The 18,834-nt window shown below is 43.7% G+C and overlaps 1 protein-coding gene across 5 annotated transcripts; it reads left to right on the top strand.

The window, feature by feature from the left end:
• The first annotated feature begins 11,444 nt into the window (after positions 1-11,444).
• Positions 11,445-18,088, top strand: LOC136775569 (diacylglycerol lipase-beta-like). Of its 5 annotated transcripts, XM_066730495.1 has the most exons (15): positions 11,445-11,630; positions 11,717-11,845; positions 14,057-14,155; positions 14,263-14,475; positions 14,549-14,871; positions 15,637-15,780; positions 15,850-16,018; positions 16,258-16,381; positions 16,469-16,612; positions 16,675-16,786; positions 16,900-16,992; positions 17,064-17,218; positions 17,311-17,457; positions 17,659-17,783; positions 17,858-18,088. In XM_066730495.1, the coding sequence occupies exons 3-15, from the start codon at positions 14,061-14,063 to the stop codon at positions 18,030-18,032; spliced, it is 2,019 nt and encodes a 672-aa protein (XP_066586592.1). In that variant the 5' UTR covers positions 11,445-11,630; positions 11,717-11,845; positions 14,057-14,060; the 3' UTR covers positions 18,033-18,088. The 5 variants fall into 5 exon arrangements, 4 of the variants coding, with proteins under 4 accessions (XP_066586592.1, XP_066586573.1, XP_066586565.1 ...); XM_066730476.1 differs by lacking the exons at positions 11,445-11,630; positions 11,717-11,845 and adding an exon at positions 12,673-13,159; XM_066730468.1 differs by lacking the exons at positions 11,445-11,630; positions 11,717-11,845 and adding an exon at positions 13,501-13,869 and having other exon boundaries at positions 13,996-14,155.
• Positions 18,089-18,834: the final 746 nt, after the last annotated feature.

Genomic DNA, 18,834 nt, shown 5'->3' on the forward strand with positions numbered 1-18,834 from the left:
GCTCGACTACGACATGTGCAACCTTCCACTTTATGAAATTCCATTTTATGCTATCTACTCCCGAGCCGAGCTCTTCGATTTCGTGCTGCTACGAGCCGAAGCAACAGGTGTGACGCAAGCCTTGACATTGCGGCCTTTGGAAGCTCAGGTAATACGTATAGGTTCTTCGAGGAAATCATTTTACCAAATCTTTTCTTTCCCTCTTATTTTTGCAACACGCTGTACGCGCGTAAAAGCTCCTTTCATCTCTCAATGCTTTATGTATGTGTGTGTGTGTGTGTGTGTGTGTATACAAAGTGTAAGCGCAACGAGGAGAATCTCGCCAAATTCTCCGGCAGTGTATTGTTTTGTTCGGGACCCATCGCTATACCGGATCTTTTAAGCGGTGCAGTGCGGCCGGAGGGGAAGAGGAGGGTAGGGGGAGGGGGGGGGGGGGCAAACAGGCACTCAGGCGGTGCAGCGAACCGCGAAATCGACGCTCTCACATATGAACCGAGAATGAACGGTTCACCTCCACTCTCTTCCTTCGGTTTTCGATCCTTTTCCATCCTGCTGCCCACCCATCTTGTTACTCGGTCAAACAGCTCGAACGAAAGGACAGAATGTTTTAGCGGGTACGAGCTTACAGGACGTTTTAAATTAATAATCCGGATGCAAAGTGCACGGCAGAGTCATGACACTAATCTTCCGTTGGAAAATTGCTAGTCGATGATCTCACGCGCCAACCGAGAATAAAGTGTCCATCTACGCTCTTCTCTTCGTTTTAGCTCGTTTTACGTGATTTTGATGGTAATGTGTTAAGATTTCTTGGAATCTATAATCTCGTGTATGTATCGACAGTGAACGGTATACTCTTGTTCCTGTTTTTTGGTCTTGGCTCATTTTGCATAATTTATATTAGGATGATAAGTGTTAAAATTCTTGAAAATTGATAATTTTGTGTTTCAAGTAAGAATCAACGGTTCATCCCCTGTGTCCTTTTTCGGTTTTGACTGGTTTTTTCAAAATTTAGTTGGAAACTTTCAGAGAGCCGAGAATGAACGATTCATCTGCACTCTTTTTTATTAGTTTTGGTTTATTCTCTACAACCCACACAGATTTGATAAGTGTAAAACAGCCTATATAAGGATGAACGTTTTCACATATGAATAGAGAATGAACGGTTCATCCCCAGTCTCCCCTTCAGTTTTGGTCCTTTTTCCATAATCTATTAGAAAAATTTATAGAAGAGTCTTGGTCTGAAATTTGAAGCTAAAAAAAAAGTCAAGAGACGAACGCTCTCTCCTACGAACCGAAAATGAACGATTCACCCCCATTTTCTTGCATCGATATTCACCCCTTTTTCCATAATCCAGTTGAGAAGTTTATGGTTGAGTCTCGTCGTGAATTTCCTGCTGAAAAAAGCCAAGGAATGAACACTCTCCCATATGAACCGAGAATGAACGAGTCACCCCTATTTTCTTGCACCGATATTCACCCCTTTTTCCACGATCCAGTTGAAAAGTGTATAATAGAATCCTAACGCCAACTTCGTTCTGAAAAAAACCAAAATTACGAATACTCCCCCATAGGAACGTAAAATTAACAGTGTACCCCCATTCACTCCTTCACTTTTCACCCCTTTGTCCACCTCACCCACTCGTCACGTTCGAGAAAACAGCTCGAACGAAATAACGGAATATTTCAGTAAATGCACGCTTACAGGACGTTTTAAATGAATAATCCAGTTGAGAAATGTAGAGGAGAGTCTCGGCGCGGATCTCGTGTTGAAAAAAAGCCAAGGGATGAAATCTGCCGGATCGCGAGGCAGTCCCGCATTCGTGTCGACCCTGTCGGAAGGGTAGCTAAGAAGGGTGGCAAAGGGTGGCGGCAGGCTGCTGTGTGCTCCACTACTGCGACGTTATACGAGGGAGACAAAGAGACCTTTTAATGTATGCCTGCCGAGAGAAAGCCTATAAAAATCAATACCTCAAATTACCAGGCGGTACTTAATTTTCTTCGAGCCCTCGGCCTGCCTCTTAAAAACTCCTTTCATCGACGCTATTCCTATATATACGTGTGGGTGTGTGTATGTGCTCGGAACATTTTTCCTATTCCACGCTCCTGTATACGTATATCAATACTATTTTAATTTCACATGTATTATATATATATATAGAATGTCTAGGCTGAGTCAGGCAGGTTTTTTCAAGAAATTATCGATATCTTCCAAAGTTTCCTAGGTGTTTTCACAATTTACCAATGTTAATTCATCACCCTAACGCGGGAGAGAAAATGAGATCTGGTATGGCCACCCTCCGGCAGCCGGGAAGATTACGTCTCAACTCCGGCGGAAGGGTTGCAGCCCCAACGCTTGATTTTATTGCCCATTATCCCCCCGCGCGCGCACTTTCATTCCCGGTCTGGGTCTTCCCTTCTTTTTCTCCTGTTTCTCTCGAGCGTCTCGGACTCTGCGCCACGATAAAACTTCCCTCTGGCTATATCCGTTTACGCCTGGCCGTTCTTTATATATATATATACATGTGGCTGTGCGAGGTCAACTGACCAGCGCAACCAGATCCGAAAAAGGAAAGTCCGACCGCGGGGTCAAGAGTCAAGGTCACCCACGAAGCTTTCCACCTATAGATAACACCATCAAAACTGACCAGCTTTCTATATGCAAGGGACTTTCTTCGTATATTTGATGTATAATTAATTTGTAGACTCCACCTTATATATATATATATATATATACAACGTTAATCTTCTATATATACAGAACTTGAACTACATTATTCTATATATATGTTACTCTATAATACTGGCAAATATTGTGCAGCGAGTTACGAAGGACGAAGAAGCTACTGCTGGTTAAAAATTCGTCGCTTTCAATGCTAACGAATGGTAAGGAAAATCAGCGCTGCTCATTCGACGAGAATTACCTCTTAACGAGAAACAAGACTTCCGTTTTAATCAGTAGTACGAGTCCAAGTTATTAAAATTCCTGCAGAATTTCGAGGCTGACGATGCGCGGTGGTTCAGACGACTGGACGACCAGACAGCAGGCTTTGCTACTTGCGGCTGGCTGCTCGCTGAGAAAAAAACTTTCATTCATTCGAGAAATATATATATATATATATATATATATATATATATATATGCAGAGTATTGGCAAACTAAAAACGTTAATTTATTCAATGGTAAAAGAGTAGGAATACGAGGTGGAGTGGTGCGCCCTGTGAGAGATGAGCCGTGGTCCAGAGAAGCGAAGGAGGGGGGAGGGGGAAAAGGATTGAAAGCCCCCGGCAGTTTTTCTACTTCGTACTGCTTCCTCGACTTCGGGCTTTCACAAGTTTTCTCATTTTTCTAATTAATTATCGGTCCTATTGATTGGCTCTCGATTTGACTCTCCAATGCCTTTGGCCACATCGAGCATTAAACCTGTATATCTATATATATACACGAAAGGACGAAAAAAAGAAACGTAAGAATTTCTCGGTGATTTGTCAGGCTATAGCCGAGTATAACGCGCAGGTTTCGTGGTCAGTATACGGTGTAAGAGGAAGGATTGATTGCCTCGGAGGTTTAAGGATGAAGCGAGAAGTGGCGGAGGAGCTTGAGAGACCGAGTGAGCGAGAGGGAGAAAGTAGGGGGGAGGGGGTGAGTTGGATAAATTGAGAAGCAAAGTGGGCGGTGGGGTTGGTTGCAAGGTGGTGGAGGGTGGTGAAAGAGCAGGAGTGAGACAGGTGAAGTGGCGCGGGGTGAGTCAAGGGTGAAGCGAGGGGCCGGCCGAGAATGCTGGAGTTACGTGAGCAGGGATGACTTGTGGTTGTGTGTCGTAAGATAGGCCAGCTGCCCCCTCGCCCCTTTCTTGCCCGCTCGCCGTCTTAGTCCTTGCGTCCGTCCATCTCGTTCGCCTCGTAACCGCACTTGCCCCCCACCCCTCCGAGCCAGCTCCTTTAAGGACCGTTCTCCTGCGACAGGCCAGGACGTTCTTGCACTTTGGACGCGACCCGAACAAATTCTCCCTCGACCAAACGACGCGACGCGCGACGCTCCTATATATATTTATTTATTTCGATCGGTTGCGTGTGTGTATAACTCTCTCTCTCTCTCTCTCTCTCTCTCTCTCTCTATGCTCCAACTAGATATATATATATATAAATATATATATAGACATCGTTGGAGAGAGCAACGTTAAAGGGGAGCGATTGACGATAAACATTCTAATAAACATCGAGTCGCGTATCGAATAACCGCGCGACGCGTGCAAAGATGCTCGATTGTACACATCTATGCATACATGTATATATATATACACGGATATACGTGTGTCATTATTACTCGTATAAGAGTACGAGACATCCGCGTGAAATCTCGCGACAAATACACGCGTGCGTTGGCTTTGAGAGCACAATAATTACTATAGGTAGTCGTAGTATGGCTGGTTGGCCGGCAATCGATACACATACACGCTCACCGGCAGACTCACACCGTCTCGCGCTTACATAAGTGAAGTTCCTTGGCCACCACCCTCAGTCGCCACCTCTTATAGTATACCCACCCTCCCGCTGGTCCTCCCTCGGCGCCCGCACCACCCCTCCCCCCTCCTCCGTCACTCTCTCTCTCTCTCTCTCTCTCTCTCTCTCTCTCGTCTTCTGCCCAAGCGTTTCTAATTTGCATTCCCCTCCGTTGAAACCCCCACCACCCTTAGCCCATTCCCCAACCGCCCCAAGAACGCCGCCCGCCTAGCCCGTTGTCCGTCTTCTAAGGTTTCGCACACGCACACGCACACGCGTGTCCCCGGGAGCGTGTATACACCGTGCTGTATGCGCGCTGTGCTCGCCCCGGGAGCCAAGGCAGAACGGCAACGAGACAAAGAGACCACCCTTAACTTGGACCTGCCAAGTAAGACGACCACCGCGCGTTATATATATATATATATATATATATATACGCATTGGTCCAGGCTTTCTCTTATACGTTAACCTAGGATTCACAACCCCCCCCCCCCCCACTTACCAACACCACTCTCTCCACCCGGTCCATGATAATTTCCAACTAATAATTCCAAGCAAGGGTGCAAAGAGTGGATATATTCCAGTGGAGTGTACCGATGCCGTCGCCGGTGTAGCGGCTTTCGCGCGAACGGACAATGGGAGCAATGAAGATAAAGAAGGGTCGTGGCAGGCATAATTCCAAGTGCGTTAAGAGATCCGAACGACTGACGGATCTGTCAGGGATGGATGGCAGTAAGGGTTACGAGCATCACTCATCAGTAGCGGCCATATTGCCTCCGGTGCCCCAACCCAACCCCTCGCCACGAAGAGCGCGAGCCCTGATAATTCCCCAACCCACCGGTGGTCCTCCCACCTACCCTACCCTTCGCCACCCCCTTCTTCTTTCTTCTTCCTCTTTCTCCCTTCTTCCAACCACCCTTTCTTCCCACGCTTCTTCTTCTTCTTCTTCTTCTTCCACTTCTTCCACTTGTACTTCTTCTTCTCCCGCTTCTACCACTCCACCTCCCCCCCCCCCTCTCCCCCTTATTTGAACCCCCAGCGCTCGGTGCCCGGGCTGCTTAATGAGAACCTCCACCTCTTCGTACAACCACCACCACCGGTACTACCACCACCACTACCACTACCACCACTACCCCACCGGTAGGTACTGTTTCCCTTTACCACCGCACCCCTCGTCGTCCCTCGACCAACAAGGGGTTCACCCCCAACTCCCTTTCACCCCCAGTCTCCTACGACCCGGCACACACGCGACTACGTTTTAGACTTTTAATATTGATTACAGCTAAGATGGTCCCACATTCGCGGAACTCTCTCCCCCCGCCCCCTCCCCACCCACCCCTTCTCCTCCTCATCCTTCTCCCTTTTCTCTTCACGACCAAACTCTAACCTACCCAGTTTTGCTTACCCGTTCATCCTCCCTTTTCTTCTCGCTGACTTAACGTTTCCCTCTCTCTCTCTCCTTTCTCTCGCAGACTCTTCGGCTTAAATTTATTGCCCTCCCCCGGAATCCAAGATCTCTCAAGAACATTCAATTTTCACTTTCCTATCTTAATTATGCACTGTGCATTTTCAATTGTTCCAAGCATTTTTTGTCCTTTGTCCGTTTCTTCACTCATATTATATATCGTAAATTTCTACGTATACCGCGGAGTGTTAATCACTCCAACCGACATAGTCTCGTAAATTATTTTCGACTCGTTCGAGGGGAGCTTACGATTTCGTGTGTGACCACGACAAATTAGTCATGTATAATCTGATTTTGATAAAACCTTGTCATTGATCGCGTACGGTCAAATTGGGTCACATGTAAATGAAACGGTCTTTCTCACCCCCCCCCCCCCCGCCACCCCTCCTCTCTAGGATTTCCTCGAGATTCTTTTCAATTTGTCAGCGAGGGTATATCTCTACCAATAATATATTGAGAAAATCGCCGAGTCGATTATAGCGAGACTGAAATCGTAATTGCTTACTCAGTGCGATTATATCGACCCAATAATCCACCTTAAATTTGCCTTACAAAAGCTGCGCTGTACGTATGAGAAATGCATCTCACCGATGATCGATCCTGGAAAGGAGAAAAAAATTAGAGGCGAGTAATTATGAAAATAATGAGCAATTTTAAGGAAATATTAAACTTAACGCATACAAAACTTTTAAATAATATGCTTTAAGTAACGATAAAGAAGACAAGTGGCAAGAAGATGGATGATTAAAAATACAAGTACCTATCTGAAGAAAAACGTCTTACCTTAACAGCTGAGAAAAAGTTTCGGAACATTTCAAACTAACTCCGTGTAGTCTCCTTTAAGACAATAAATCGAGCTTTAAGTTAATAAATTCTCAAGAAGAAGAAGAAGCAGGGGGTGGTGGATAGGGGGGGGGGGATGTAGTGGAGGGAAGGGAAGAAGGGTTCAGTATCCTCTCTCTCTCTCTCTCTCTCTCTCCAACGTCGAAAAAGAAGCTCCTCAAACATTTGTATGAGAAATTGAATTAAGCGAAGGTGCAACGTCTGGAGTAGCCGAAAGTCGAGAGGCGAAAGACGAAAGATGCGTCGATTATATTGCAAGGCGTTTTGAAAGTGCATACGCAGGAGCAAAAGTTCCGCGCGACTCGACGAGCGATTTCTCACGCGCAACCCAAGTTTGGATTTGCCAAAACTTCGTCTGGCTTAAGCAGCTGTCAAATAATAGCCGACTAACGGGTCAGCAATCGCTTAATGACTTGACTAATAAACCTCGTAATTTTCTCTCGCCGATATAAACTTGCTAGCCACGATTTCCTCAAGGTTTGATCAACAGCCGTGCGCCTGTGATATTATCTTACATGAATAAATTACTGACTTTTCGCCAGTCTACAGAATCGAGTACAAAGTTGCCGTTAGCGTGCACACACGTACCGGCTATACATAAAAACTATCGATGATGAACTGCCCCGATAAAAATTCACGTAAACAAGCGTCCCTTTGAATTCCCGCTTTACGATAACTATGCGCGCGATATTCTTGCCCAGCCCTGCAACGAGAATGGCAAAAATCCTCCGTGAGACTCTCCACTCTAACTTGTATATTTTCCCACTGATTAAAAAACTTTTGCTTCCCTCCCAATTATCATTATTTTTCCTACGAATATATATATATATATATATACAAGATTTGGACTCGCCCGTCTTTCTCAAACTCCTACTCTTATTTTCCCTATATATTTATATATATGTAGGTATGTATGCACAAGCGCAACAATATAGCAATGACGAAAATCGGTCATCGAGGAGGATCCCGCGGGATAGAAAAATCGTTAGGTATTTTTTTCCGTTGCTGTCTTGTTTTTGGCAAGGTCGCATCAAGATGCCGGAGAGGACGAAGTGCGCGAGAAAGAAAAGAGAAGGACTGCGAGGGGGGGGGGGGGGGTGGCTGGGATGAGGCAGAGAGGCAAGCAAAAGGGGGTTGGGGAAAAGTAAGAAGAGGCGAGTGGGATGGGCCAGCTGAGGGTGTGAGAGGGGTTGCTGGGGGAGTAGGGGGTGAGACGCTCGCGGGTCGTTATTTTTGTGCCTGCTTCGTCTTTAATTTCTCCCCTCTTTTCGAGCCGCGACGCGGACTTCGCGACGCCGCCGCCGCTGCCGCCGCCACCACCGCCGCCAGCGCGCGGTTGTCTTAGTTCGTATGCATATCTCAGTGCCTCACATATTGATTCAGGGCGTCATTACGCGTCTTAGCTCGGCCCACTCCTACCGCCACGACGCCACCACCACTACCACCACCACTACCACCGCCACCGCCAACCACCCCTACCCTCCCCTTCGCCCAGCAGACTCGTCCACCCTGCCAGAGCCTTGCAACCACCCTTCCTGGAAGAATCTTCTTGCAAGCCGGTCCTTTCTACCTTATACCCTCCCTCCCCCTTCGCCCCCCTTCACCCCCGGCACCCCGCCATCCCTTAACCGCTCCTCTCCTCCTCGGCACCCCATACACCACCACCCCCCCCCCCCTCCTCCAGCTCTCCCACACCATTCCTTCTCCCTTAACGACACGCGAATCAACCCACTCCACCCTCATCTCACCTCCCCCCTCATGTGTACCTCTATTATGCCGCTCACGTGTATTTCGATCGTGAAAGACGAATTAAAGGCGCGAATATCGCCCTCACTACGAATATTAATTAATACGTGACGCGAGACCGTCCATTATTAGAAAATCCTCTCCCTCTCCCTCTCTATCTCTCTCTATTCGGATGCTTTACTTAAAGTATGTATTCCAGGTAGCTGATTAAGTTGCATCCACTCGGTTAACAGTTTCGCTAAATGTCTGTTAAGAGCTTTATTAGTTGGTAATATATTAATTAGTCGTTTTAGCTGCTAAGGTATGGTATACTCGTTCCTCGCAGTTCTTGTAGACTGATATCCTTCTCTCGTTGCATCGCTCGTTCTCTGTATATGTATAGGTACACGTGCATGTATATCTCAAATGGGAGAGAGAGAGCAGTCTATACATCTTATATTTTTTCAATCCGTGCAATTTACTAGAAACACCATGCATAATATGTTACAGGCCCCTGTCAGCTGTCAAAATCCATTCTTTATTTAATTTGACTGAAAAGTATACTGTACCGATTAAAACGAGCCAACTTGAATTATTCTATGGCATAGGAATAGATGCCTGCCGAAACGAAGACTCGCTGTCAATTTAAAACGAAATAAACATTATTAGTTATGCGGATTCTAGTATTTCAACGAATTATGAAATTGGTACTAGTATATAAGATCAACTGCGCGTATTTCAGTATTTATAGCTGTGTCTTTTCTACGTTATAATAGAAATTAATTATGTCAACAGTATTTCTGTACGATTTAATACTATAAACGTTTCGAGAAATTGAAGATTTTAGTGATAATCCGGAAGTCTTAAAGTATCTTAGTACGGGGGAGGGGGAAGGGGGGTTATAACGTATGTATAGGGTTTAGTGAAAAATCGATTGAAAAATCTGTATTTCTGAAAGCGCGAGGAATAACTGATTATTTGAATATCTTTATAGATATGTATGTTTCAATTTTATCTGCGTTTGCCGGCTTCTACAGAGCCATCTGCTAAGCCCTCTAGTAGAAATAACAACAACCAATCCAACTGATAAGTCAGGGAATTCGTAAAAGTGATCGATGGTTGGTAACATAAAAATCTGTTTGACCGACGGTTACCGCAACTCTGCCGGTAATCAAGTATAACACATAATACAGTATTCTCCCCCTTGTTATGATACCGCGAGAAACGAAAAAAACGTCCTCAGTACTGAAAGCAAAGCACACAGTGTTGCATGAAAATATATTACGCGATAATCATTATAATACCGAGATTTCTAAATAAATCGTAGTGAGAACGCAACGTGTAATTGGATGATGAATTCAAAAAGTCTCGGTTGCGTTGAGAGATTACGGTAAAAGCGAGTCTCAAGATCAGGCGGTCGCGAGAGACGCGTAACAAACTAGAAATTAGTTGAAATTAACCATTTCCATCGAGCGATAGACAACGTGACGTAAAGGTTGAGGTAATCGTATTAAACATACCGGCTATAATTACTATTCGCGTGACAAAATCTAATCTAACGACCACTGTATAATATAACATATCGTATTACGAAGAATCGATTATATAGGGGGCTGCAAATTTATGAAATTGTAAAAAATGCGCACTGGCAAAAATTAATTTTGCTGTGGGAGCGCATTTGCATTATAGGTGCAGGAAAAGCGGTTTGCGCGTTTGGTTTCCCGTTTCTCGATTGAACCACGTTATACGGCCACGACGACGGTTTCGGCCCGAGCGAAGCCGATTAAGTAAAAAGGAGGAGCGTCGTATTACTCGCTCTTCGAGATTGATGACGACGCGAAATTTTTCAGAGTCGATGTACGCACGCACACGCGATAATTTATGTGAAAGTTTTATTGAATTATTTCAAATCTAGATAATATAATTGCACTTGCATCAAAAATTATTTATATATGTATAGTTATGTAGAGATAAATGCTGCTGCAGTAATAATTGTGGTATTGGAATTCGGGTGACGCGAAGAAGAATAAGAAACGCGAGGAGCGCCATTATATTTTATACATTAATTTCAATAATAAATATAACTGCAATTATATTATAAAATAATATATGCAAATAGCAAAAGAGAAGTGCTGCTGCAGTAATAGTTGCCGTATAGAAATTCGGTTGACGCGAAGAAAAATAAGAAACGCGAAGGACGCCATTATATTTTACAGATTAATTTCAATACTAAATGCAACAGCAATTATATTATAAAATAATATATGTATATAGTAAAAGAGAAATACTGCTGCAGCAATAGTTGCAGTGCAGGAATTCAGTTGGTGGGAAAAAGAAGAAGAAGAAACGGGAGGGGCGCCACTCTGACATCACACGATGTTCATGGGACATCCTAGGCATGTTCACTGGACGTGTGGATATCCTCGGAACGTTACAAGAATGTCCTGGGGATATTTGCGCCATTAAGATACGTGCCTTCTTCTTGTACCCGTAATAACATAACCTCGATGAAGACGCTGGTTGCAACTTTGTTCGTAAAAAAGTGTAAAATTCTACATTCTATCGAATATAACTTCAATACTATATAGGTATAATTAAATATATATTAAAAATGATATGTATGTTAGAAGATAAAAAAATGCTGGTGAAGTAATAGTTGCAGCACTGGTATACTCGCGGTGGCGCGAAAAAGAAGAATAAGAAGAAAAGCGTGGGACGCCACCGCCATGTGCCTTCTACGTGTACGCGTAATACACAAACCCGTTGAGGAGGCTGGTTGCAACTTTATTCGTACAAAAGTCATACATATATTTCAACGAATAACTTCAATATTTGTTAGATATAATTTAATATATATTAAATATATTATGTACCTGTATTAGAGGAGAAAAAAATGCTGGTGCAGTAATAGTTCCAATACAGATACTCGCGGTGACGCGAAAAAGAAGAAAACGAAGAAAGGCGAGGGGCGCCATCGCCATGTATCTTCTACGTGTACGCGTGGTATGACACGTAAACACGTTGAGGAGGCTGATTGCAACTTTATTCTTACAAAAGTCATACATACTATATATTTCAACGAATAACTTCAATGCTAGGTACAATTATATGTTATATTAAAAGTGATACGTATATATTAGAAGATAAAAAAATGGTGGTGCAGTATAATAGTTGCAGCTTACAGGTGTACTCGCGGTGAGTCGAAAAAGAAGAATAAGAAGAAAGGCGAGGGGCGCCATCGCGCCATGTGCCTTCTACGTGTACGCGTAATACATGCACAAACCCGTTGAGGAGGCTGGTTGCAACTTTGTCGGTAAGTGAAAGTCATACACACTATATAACGCTCTTACCAAACATATATCGGTTACTCTCTCATAATATAATGTTTATCTCAGCGACGCGAGGCATCGTATCGGTTTTCTTCTTGCCTCATTGAGAAGGTCAAATGCGCGCCGCGGACCCATTTAACTCGCGTGTTCGACCACTCGGAAATTTATTCGATAGAGCGGCTGCAGCTGCCGCATCGCTCGCTGGACGCAAGGCAACTTAATCGCTTTCACCTTTAGTCACTCGCATTAGTTTGAAATAGCGGTAATAAAGGCAGCTTTACGACGCGTAATTTACGTTAATTCGATAGAATTTACATTGCACGTTTTAGCGATCTAATTATCGCCTTTGATTTACGTACTCTGTCCAGGCAAGTGGCAAGCAACTTTTCCCCAGAAGCGCAACAATGCAATTTTCGACAATTATGGAATATGATTTCTCGGGACGAAAGTCGGTATATATAAACTATATATACGCTATAACATTATACACATAAACGTTGGAGCGTGCACCGATTCGCCACGAAAGCGTTGAAAAGAATGCGTCGTTTCGTGCATTTCCGCTTTTTCCCTCCTAAATATCCTCTTACGTAAAATCAGTGGATTCCTCTGCAATTTGTAAATCTATATATATATATATATATATATATATATATAGATATAAAATAGCCGTTAATTGGTCTCTCGGGTGGACGAGAGAGGAGACGATTAGCGTGTTTACACGTTAGAAGGGGGGTTGGGAGGGGTGGGGGAGGGGGGATGAGGCAGCTGTTGAGGTTTTTCGTGATTGTTTGTGTCGTTGCGTGAGCGGGCGGAGGGAAAGTCCAGTTTGGCGTTGTGTGACGCGCGAGGCCTCGCCGGCGGGTCGACGAGGCAATCAGGCAACCACACGGAGCAAGGTGAACGGGTCTGCAGCGATGCATCGAGTGCAGCCTGTGCAGCTTCGCCGATTTCCATCCGGTTGTTGCCTGCGCTGCCTGCTCGCTTGCCTCCGTGACTCCGACTGTACCTACTCGCCCGCGGTGTAGGTTAGCGCGGTGGTGCATCCTGCTATTCCTGCTCGCTACGCGTCTCTTTGCTTTTGTCTCGCGAGTCGCGACTGGGTCTAGTGGGTCTGGTCTCTGCCCCATCAGTGCCATCCTTCTACTGCTGCCGCTGCTGCTGCTGCTGCTCGCACTGCTGCCTCCTTCCTTTCCCGAGTGACGCGACGGGTCGTTCCGGGCCCGGCCACGCATTCCCCAGCTACCGTTGTACCTCGGTGATGACCGAGAAAAAACAAATCACGAAAATCTACAAAGAAGGTAACCTTACGAGTTATTATGCTAGAACCAGTTGATCTAGTTTTTTGCACGCTTTTTGTTCCATCTGTTTCTGCCTCGATCCGGCAGATGGACCTTGCTTCCCTTTCCTCGCTTCCTCCTTCACTTCCGGTTCGAGTATTCCAGTGTCCGCTAGTATGCTAAATCGGCTTTGGAATCTTTTCAAACTCGTAGCATTTTTCCTTGTATATATATCACGCATGTGTGCATATGTATATATATATAGAATTCTAACGAAGGCAATAATCGAGAGCGAGACAGTTTTATTGATTGTTGATCGCACGAGACAAAAGCCTGTATGACTCTGACCGGGCCGGGTTACACTCCGGTCGACCCGACGACGACGCCAGTCCAGCTGAATTCCAATCGAGTTCGGTCGGTCCAGTCTCCGCGCCGCGAGTCGCGACACTCTCTCAGTTTTCCTCGGTTCGCGTGGCTGTCCCTATCGGTCGCACGAGCGCCTACCGCTTTCTTCCTTGTGCCCCGTGCGTTCACGCGAGGAATCGACCATGTTTGACCGAATACGAAGGTCACGGTCCACGAGTATCTACAGTGCGCGGTCAGTCTCGTGTCAATAGAATCACTCGTTTCGTGGGATAGACAATGACTTTCTCCTCCTGAGACGCTTTCTCTGTGATCCGCACCGTGCGTTCTCCTTGGCGATTCAGCCAAGCCAACGGAACAATTCGGAGGTACCGTGTATATAATGCGAACGACGCACTGTTGTTGTTAACCACGATCTAAAACAGAGTCTTCTTTTTTGTACCACTGCTTCGTCTCTTCCTATTATACACTTGAAATTTCATTGATGCCTCAAGCGGAAAGTTGGATAAGCGCTTAATTAACGGAGTCCGTTTTGAAAGAGGCTTTGTTCAACAGGGAAATGCCTGCGCTAAAGCTGTTTGGAAGAAAATGGTTGGCCGCGACGGACGACCTCGTGTACCCAGGATTATTCGAAATTCTCATTCGCGTCGTATGGTGAGTAATTCAACTGCTTCTGTGGTGTTAATTTACAGTTAGATATTTGATGACACTGAATATATATCTCTGTGTGTATGTGTGTGTCTGTGTGTGTATAAACACAGGTTGATACTGATCGGTGTCGCAAGCGTCAAGTATTACGAGGAAACGTGGAATTGTCGATCGGGAGGTGAATTGGTTCGTGTTTACCTCGTTGGCGAGTCGACCATTCTTGGAATCGTTACCCTCTTGATATTTATGATCGTCAGACAAAGCGCCAAGGGCTCCATAACAAACACTGCAGCTCGTCGATCCGTCGAACCTCTTTTAACCGTTAAGTAAGTCGAGTTGATATTTGTCAACGTTCTCAGTTGCGTGGTTCGAACGCTATAGTTTTTTTCCTACTTGCAGAATATTGTTGATTCTTCCTGAAATTGGATGGAACATTTTGGCCAGCCTCTGGCTCTTCGGGAAGCATGTCGAGTGCAGCCACGAGCATTACACGGTTACAGTGGTGGAGGCTCTGGTATTCTTCGATTGGATCCTAATCGGTCTCAGCATGGTAGGCCTCGCGCTAGTCTTTGATCCCCTCGGATCCATTAGATGGCACCAGAAGGACTGCGAGGACTCCGTCGAGCACGGAAGAGCCTCCCGAATTTGGATGCGACGTTTCAAATTTCTCTGGTGGATGAGGCAGGACGAGAGCGCTCACGAAACTTTTCAACATGTCGCTGGTAAGGGGCGCACTGCAACAAAATTAATTAATTCAAATAAATCCTTGTATCGAATAATGCCATTGGAATGATTAACTTGACAATAATCAATTTCATTTGAATAAAATATTTTGTTTTTAATTCATTCAGTTATTTATTAAAACTAACTAAATTATTTCATTGGAACTATTCAATGCAAGAATTCATTTGAATCAAGTCACTTTTTTTCAGTGCGTAATTTTATTATTGTATACAGTGCGAATGTTTATTGTGCAATTGTACTGGCAATAATGACTAGCTATGTAACCCACGGTTGTCGTTGTAAATTTATAGTGGACTGCGAAAGAAGAACTTGGTGTGCAGTTATTACTACAAAATTGGTGTAAAATTAACCCTCGGCTACGGCACTCTTTTCAAGTTACGATTTTGTAGCAAATTAGCCTAACCCAGTATTATCAGTTGCGTAATCTATTCATGTATATGCATAAATTTTGAAGTATTTTCTGTAAATTCTGACAAATTTGTAAAAAAACAAGGAAAGGATCTTGTGAAAATGCTTGAACTAAACGAATACCCGAAGTATTTTAAAAAGAATTGAACTAAAAAAAAAGTTGAAATTTTCAATATTATATATATAGAAATAGTTTATTTTTATACAGTACATAGCTGATAATTAAAAACGCAAATCAAAAATGACGGGGATTAAAAAAATTGTAGAGGAAAGATTCAGTCTGGAGTGAAACGGGATAAACATCTCTCACTTGCTAAATGCTAATTTTATGATAGGTTTGCTGAGCGCGCTCTTTCGAGGAACGGACCTGGTGCCTTCAGATGTGTTGGCTGGGTGCATACTCTTGAGGGTCAGACAGAAACGGCAAGTTCGAGAATTGCGGAGACTAAATCTGCTAAATCGTCCAAATTATACTTCCGGTAAGGCCAAAGAGTACATACAATGTATACTGTATATTCATCTCAATGACTCTCTCCTATTTTTTGCAGATGCTAGCAGTATCTTCGCTGGTACTCCCAGCTGGATGACCTTGGAGAACGCTCATCACCATCTTCAGCTGTCGATAGCTTCTTACGGCTGGTTATTCGTCATCTATCGGCACATCTGCACCGGATGTTTCACTCTGATCCGGGGCATGACCTGTTGCGCTTGCTTCAGGTAAACTCAATTACCACGAAAAGAAGAAAAAAACTCCCTTATGTCATTGCTTGCGTGCAAGTGCATGACGCATAGTACACGCCAGTAGCTTTTTTTGCTCCCCCAATAATACACGTGTAGTACCTATATTTACTTATATTTAATGTTCGCTGCACCATTACCATACTGGTTTCCGGCAAAAAGAACATGGTCGTTTCTTTTAACATCCGAAGAAGCTCTACGATCGTCATTGATTTCAGGAGAAAACGCCACGTCGTACTTGACGATAACTGCTGTCTCTGCAATCTCTCCGGTGTGAAACACCTGTCGGACGTATCCGAGGATGATATATTGTTTGCGTCATTCAAGAACCATTTATGCGAGGTACATGGCCGAGCCAGACTCAGTCCGGAAGAATTTTACCTGCGCAATTGTATACAATATAAAGGACATGCTTGTTTCGATTCGCAGGTACCGTTCCTGGTGATTGCGGACCATAAGACTGCCAGTATTGTTGTAGTTGTAAGAGGTTCCTTATCGTTACGTGATTTGATAACGGATATTGCTGCCGCCTCAGACTCCTTCGAACCCGAAGGTCTTCCTCCTGGTAGCATGGTACGTATAACACCCCTACTTTTTTCAACATTGATCACCTTTGATGTGATTACGTATTACAGGCGCACAAAGGCATGATAATAGGAGCCAAAGTCATATTAAAAACGCTCAATGATTTTAAAGTTCTGGAAAGTGCATTTGCGACTTATCCCAATTATCACTTGACCTTCACAGGTAGAGAGAAAAGAGAGAGAGAGGGAGAACTTGGACAATAATTTGTAGGTATTGTCAATATTGTTTGTCGTTTGTTAAATTCCACTTTTTTCTTTCCCCCATCTTACCGACAGGTCACAGTTTAGGGGCTGGTATTGCTGTGCTCCTGGGGGTGCTTTTGCGACCGTTATACCCAGGTTTAAGGATATACGCTTTCGCCACGCCTGGTAAGTATTGGCAGCAGGCACATCGATATGCGATTTCAAATCAATCAATGGAAAAATCGTTTGTCGAACAGCCGGACTTCTTAGCCGGGAAGCGGCTAAAGTAACCGAGGACTTTGTTTTAACTATTGGCCTCGGAGATGATTTAGTCATGAGACTTAGCGTCGACAGTACAGAAAATTTCCGAACGTCTTTGCTCTTAACGCTGCGAGCTTGCCGATTACCGAAGGTGATTTGTCATTTTTTTTTGCCATGTAACTGTGCATATCGAAATTCAAGAGACAAAAAACTAATTTATATCCTTGATGCAACATGTTTCAGTATAGAGTAGTGCTGAATGGATTTGGATACGCGCTATTCGGTGTCCCCGAAAGAGATCTTAATAAAACCTGGACGAATTATCATTTGTTAAATTCAATACCTGGCGAACGTCCGCTATTGCTTCAAGGACAAACAGCGAATCAATCGGTAATTTATTTTCATATCTTTTACTGATTTGCATCAACAGTCTCCGCGTTACTTCAATGAGAATCAAGAGACGCGGTAGTGACTCGACGGCAAGCACATACACACATGCATATATATATGACCGTCGACGTACTACCGTAACGTTTACAGCAAGTGGCCGTCTATCTTTATAGCATTGCATTGAATCTTCTTTCTTCTTAGGATAACAGCGCCATTGAACGGGATTTAACGAGAAGACGATTTTCTAGCGTCAGGTTATATAATGCAGGCAAAATTTTACATTTAGCAAGGTGTAAGAATACAGACAAATCGGAAAATAGCAATAAGTAAGTATATTCTTATTATGAATTTTTCACTAGTTAAACATCTAATTTTGTTAACAAATATTCTTAAATAATAGAAAAAGAAATGATAAAGAGAAAAAGTACGAAATGAGATGGGCAGAGCCCGAAGATTTTCTTGAATTGTCCGTAATGCCACGAATGCTTTTGGATCACTTGCCGGAAAATCTAGAATCTGCCCTTGCCACATTGATACAGCAGCAACAGGATATACCGTTTTATTTTGATCCTTGATGTACTTCCAAAGAATATTTTTAAATTTTCAATAAAATCTATGATATGTACATTCATTGCTTTTTCATTTCAATCTTGTCTTTCGGATTTTACGCATCATCCATTAGTAACAAAGGACATAAAAGCATGCATAAGCGAGGTAATCTACCTTATTGAAATTATTAGAATGTTTAACACTCTTGCTAGATCTACCAACATCCATATCTTTATCACTATAGCATTTGCACGCCCGTCAAAGATGATATGAATGTTCCGGATTCATCAATTTGTTTATTTTTTATCCTTTTTTTGTAGATTACTTCAGTCATTTCGGATGAAGCTGAAGCCACATGCACTCAAGAAGCTAAACTAATTTGAAAGCATACCGTCAATAGAATATTTATATGCTAAAAACACACTCATAGAAACAAAATCCTCTCAGTCCCTCACCCAACGTACTCAGCATTCGCTCCTAAATCCCAATCTCCCCCCTTCGAACGATTTATTTACATGCACGCATGCACGCGTCTCCGTTTAAAATCTAAGATTAAGATAATTACTGTGTGACAAAAAACACATGTTCTACGTATGTTAATGATTTGCATTTTGTTTAAAGTATCGCATAACATGTAGATATGTTCATGTTTGTATCATCATATACAATCAATACTCTCTATATTTCTTTCAATTTTAAAGGCAAGGTAAGTTAAATTTCATCAGAGATGAGGCGGCAGATCGATTATGGCGTAGCTTGAAATAGACCTCGAACAGTGGCGTCACCATTTCATACAATGCTTAGCCAAATAATTCGCTTAGCGCAATA

This window comes from Prorops nasuta, unplaced genomic scaffold (genome assembly GCF_024137725.1).
Source record: "Prorops nasuta isolate Cenicafe-Biocafe unplaced genomic scaffold, Cenicafe_Pnas_1.2 PNAS00002, whole genome shotgun sequence".
NCBI classification, from domain to species: domain Eukaryota; kingdom Metazoa; phylum Arthropoda; class Insecta; order Hymenoptera; family Bethylidae; genus Prorops; species Prorops nasuta.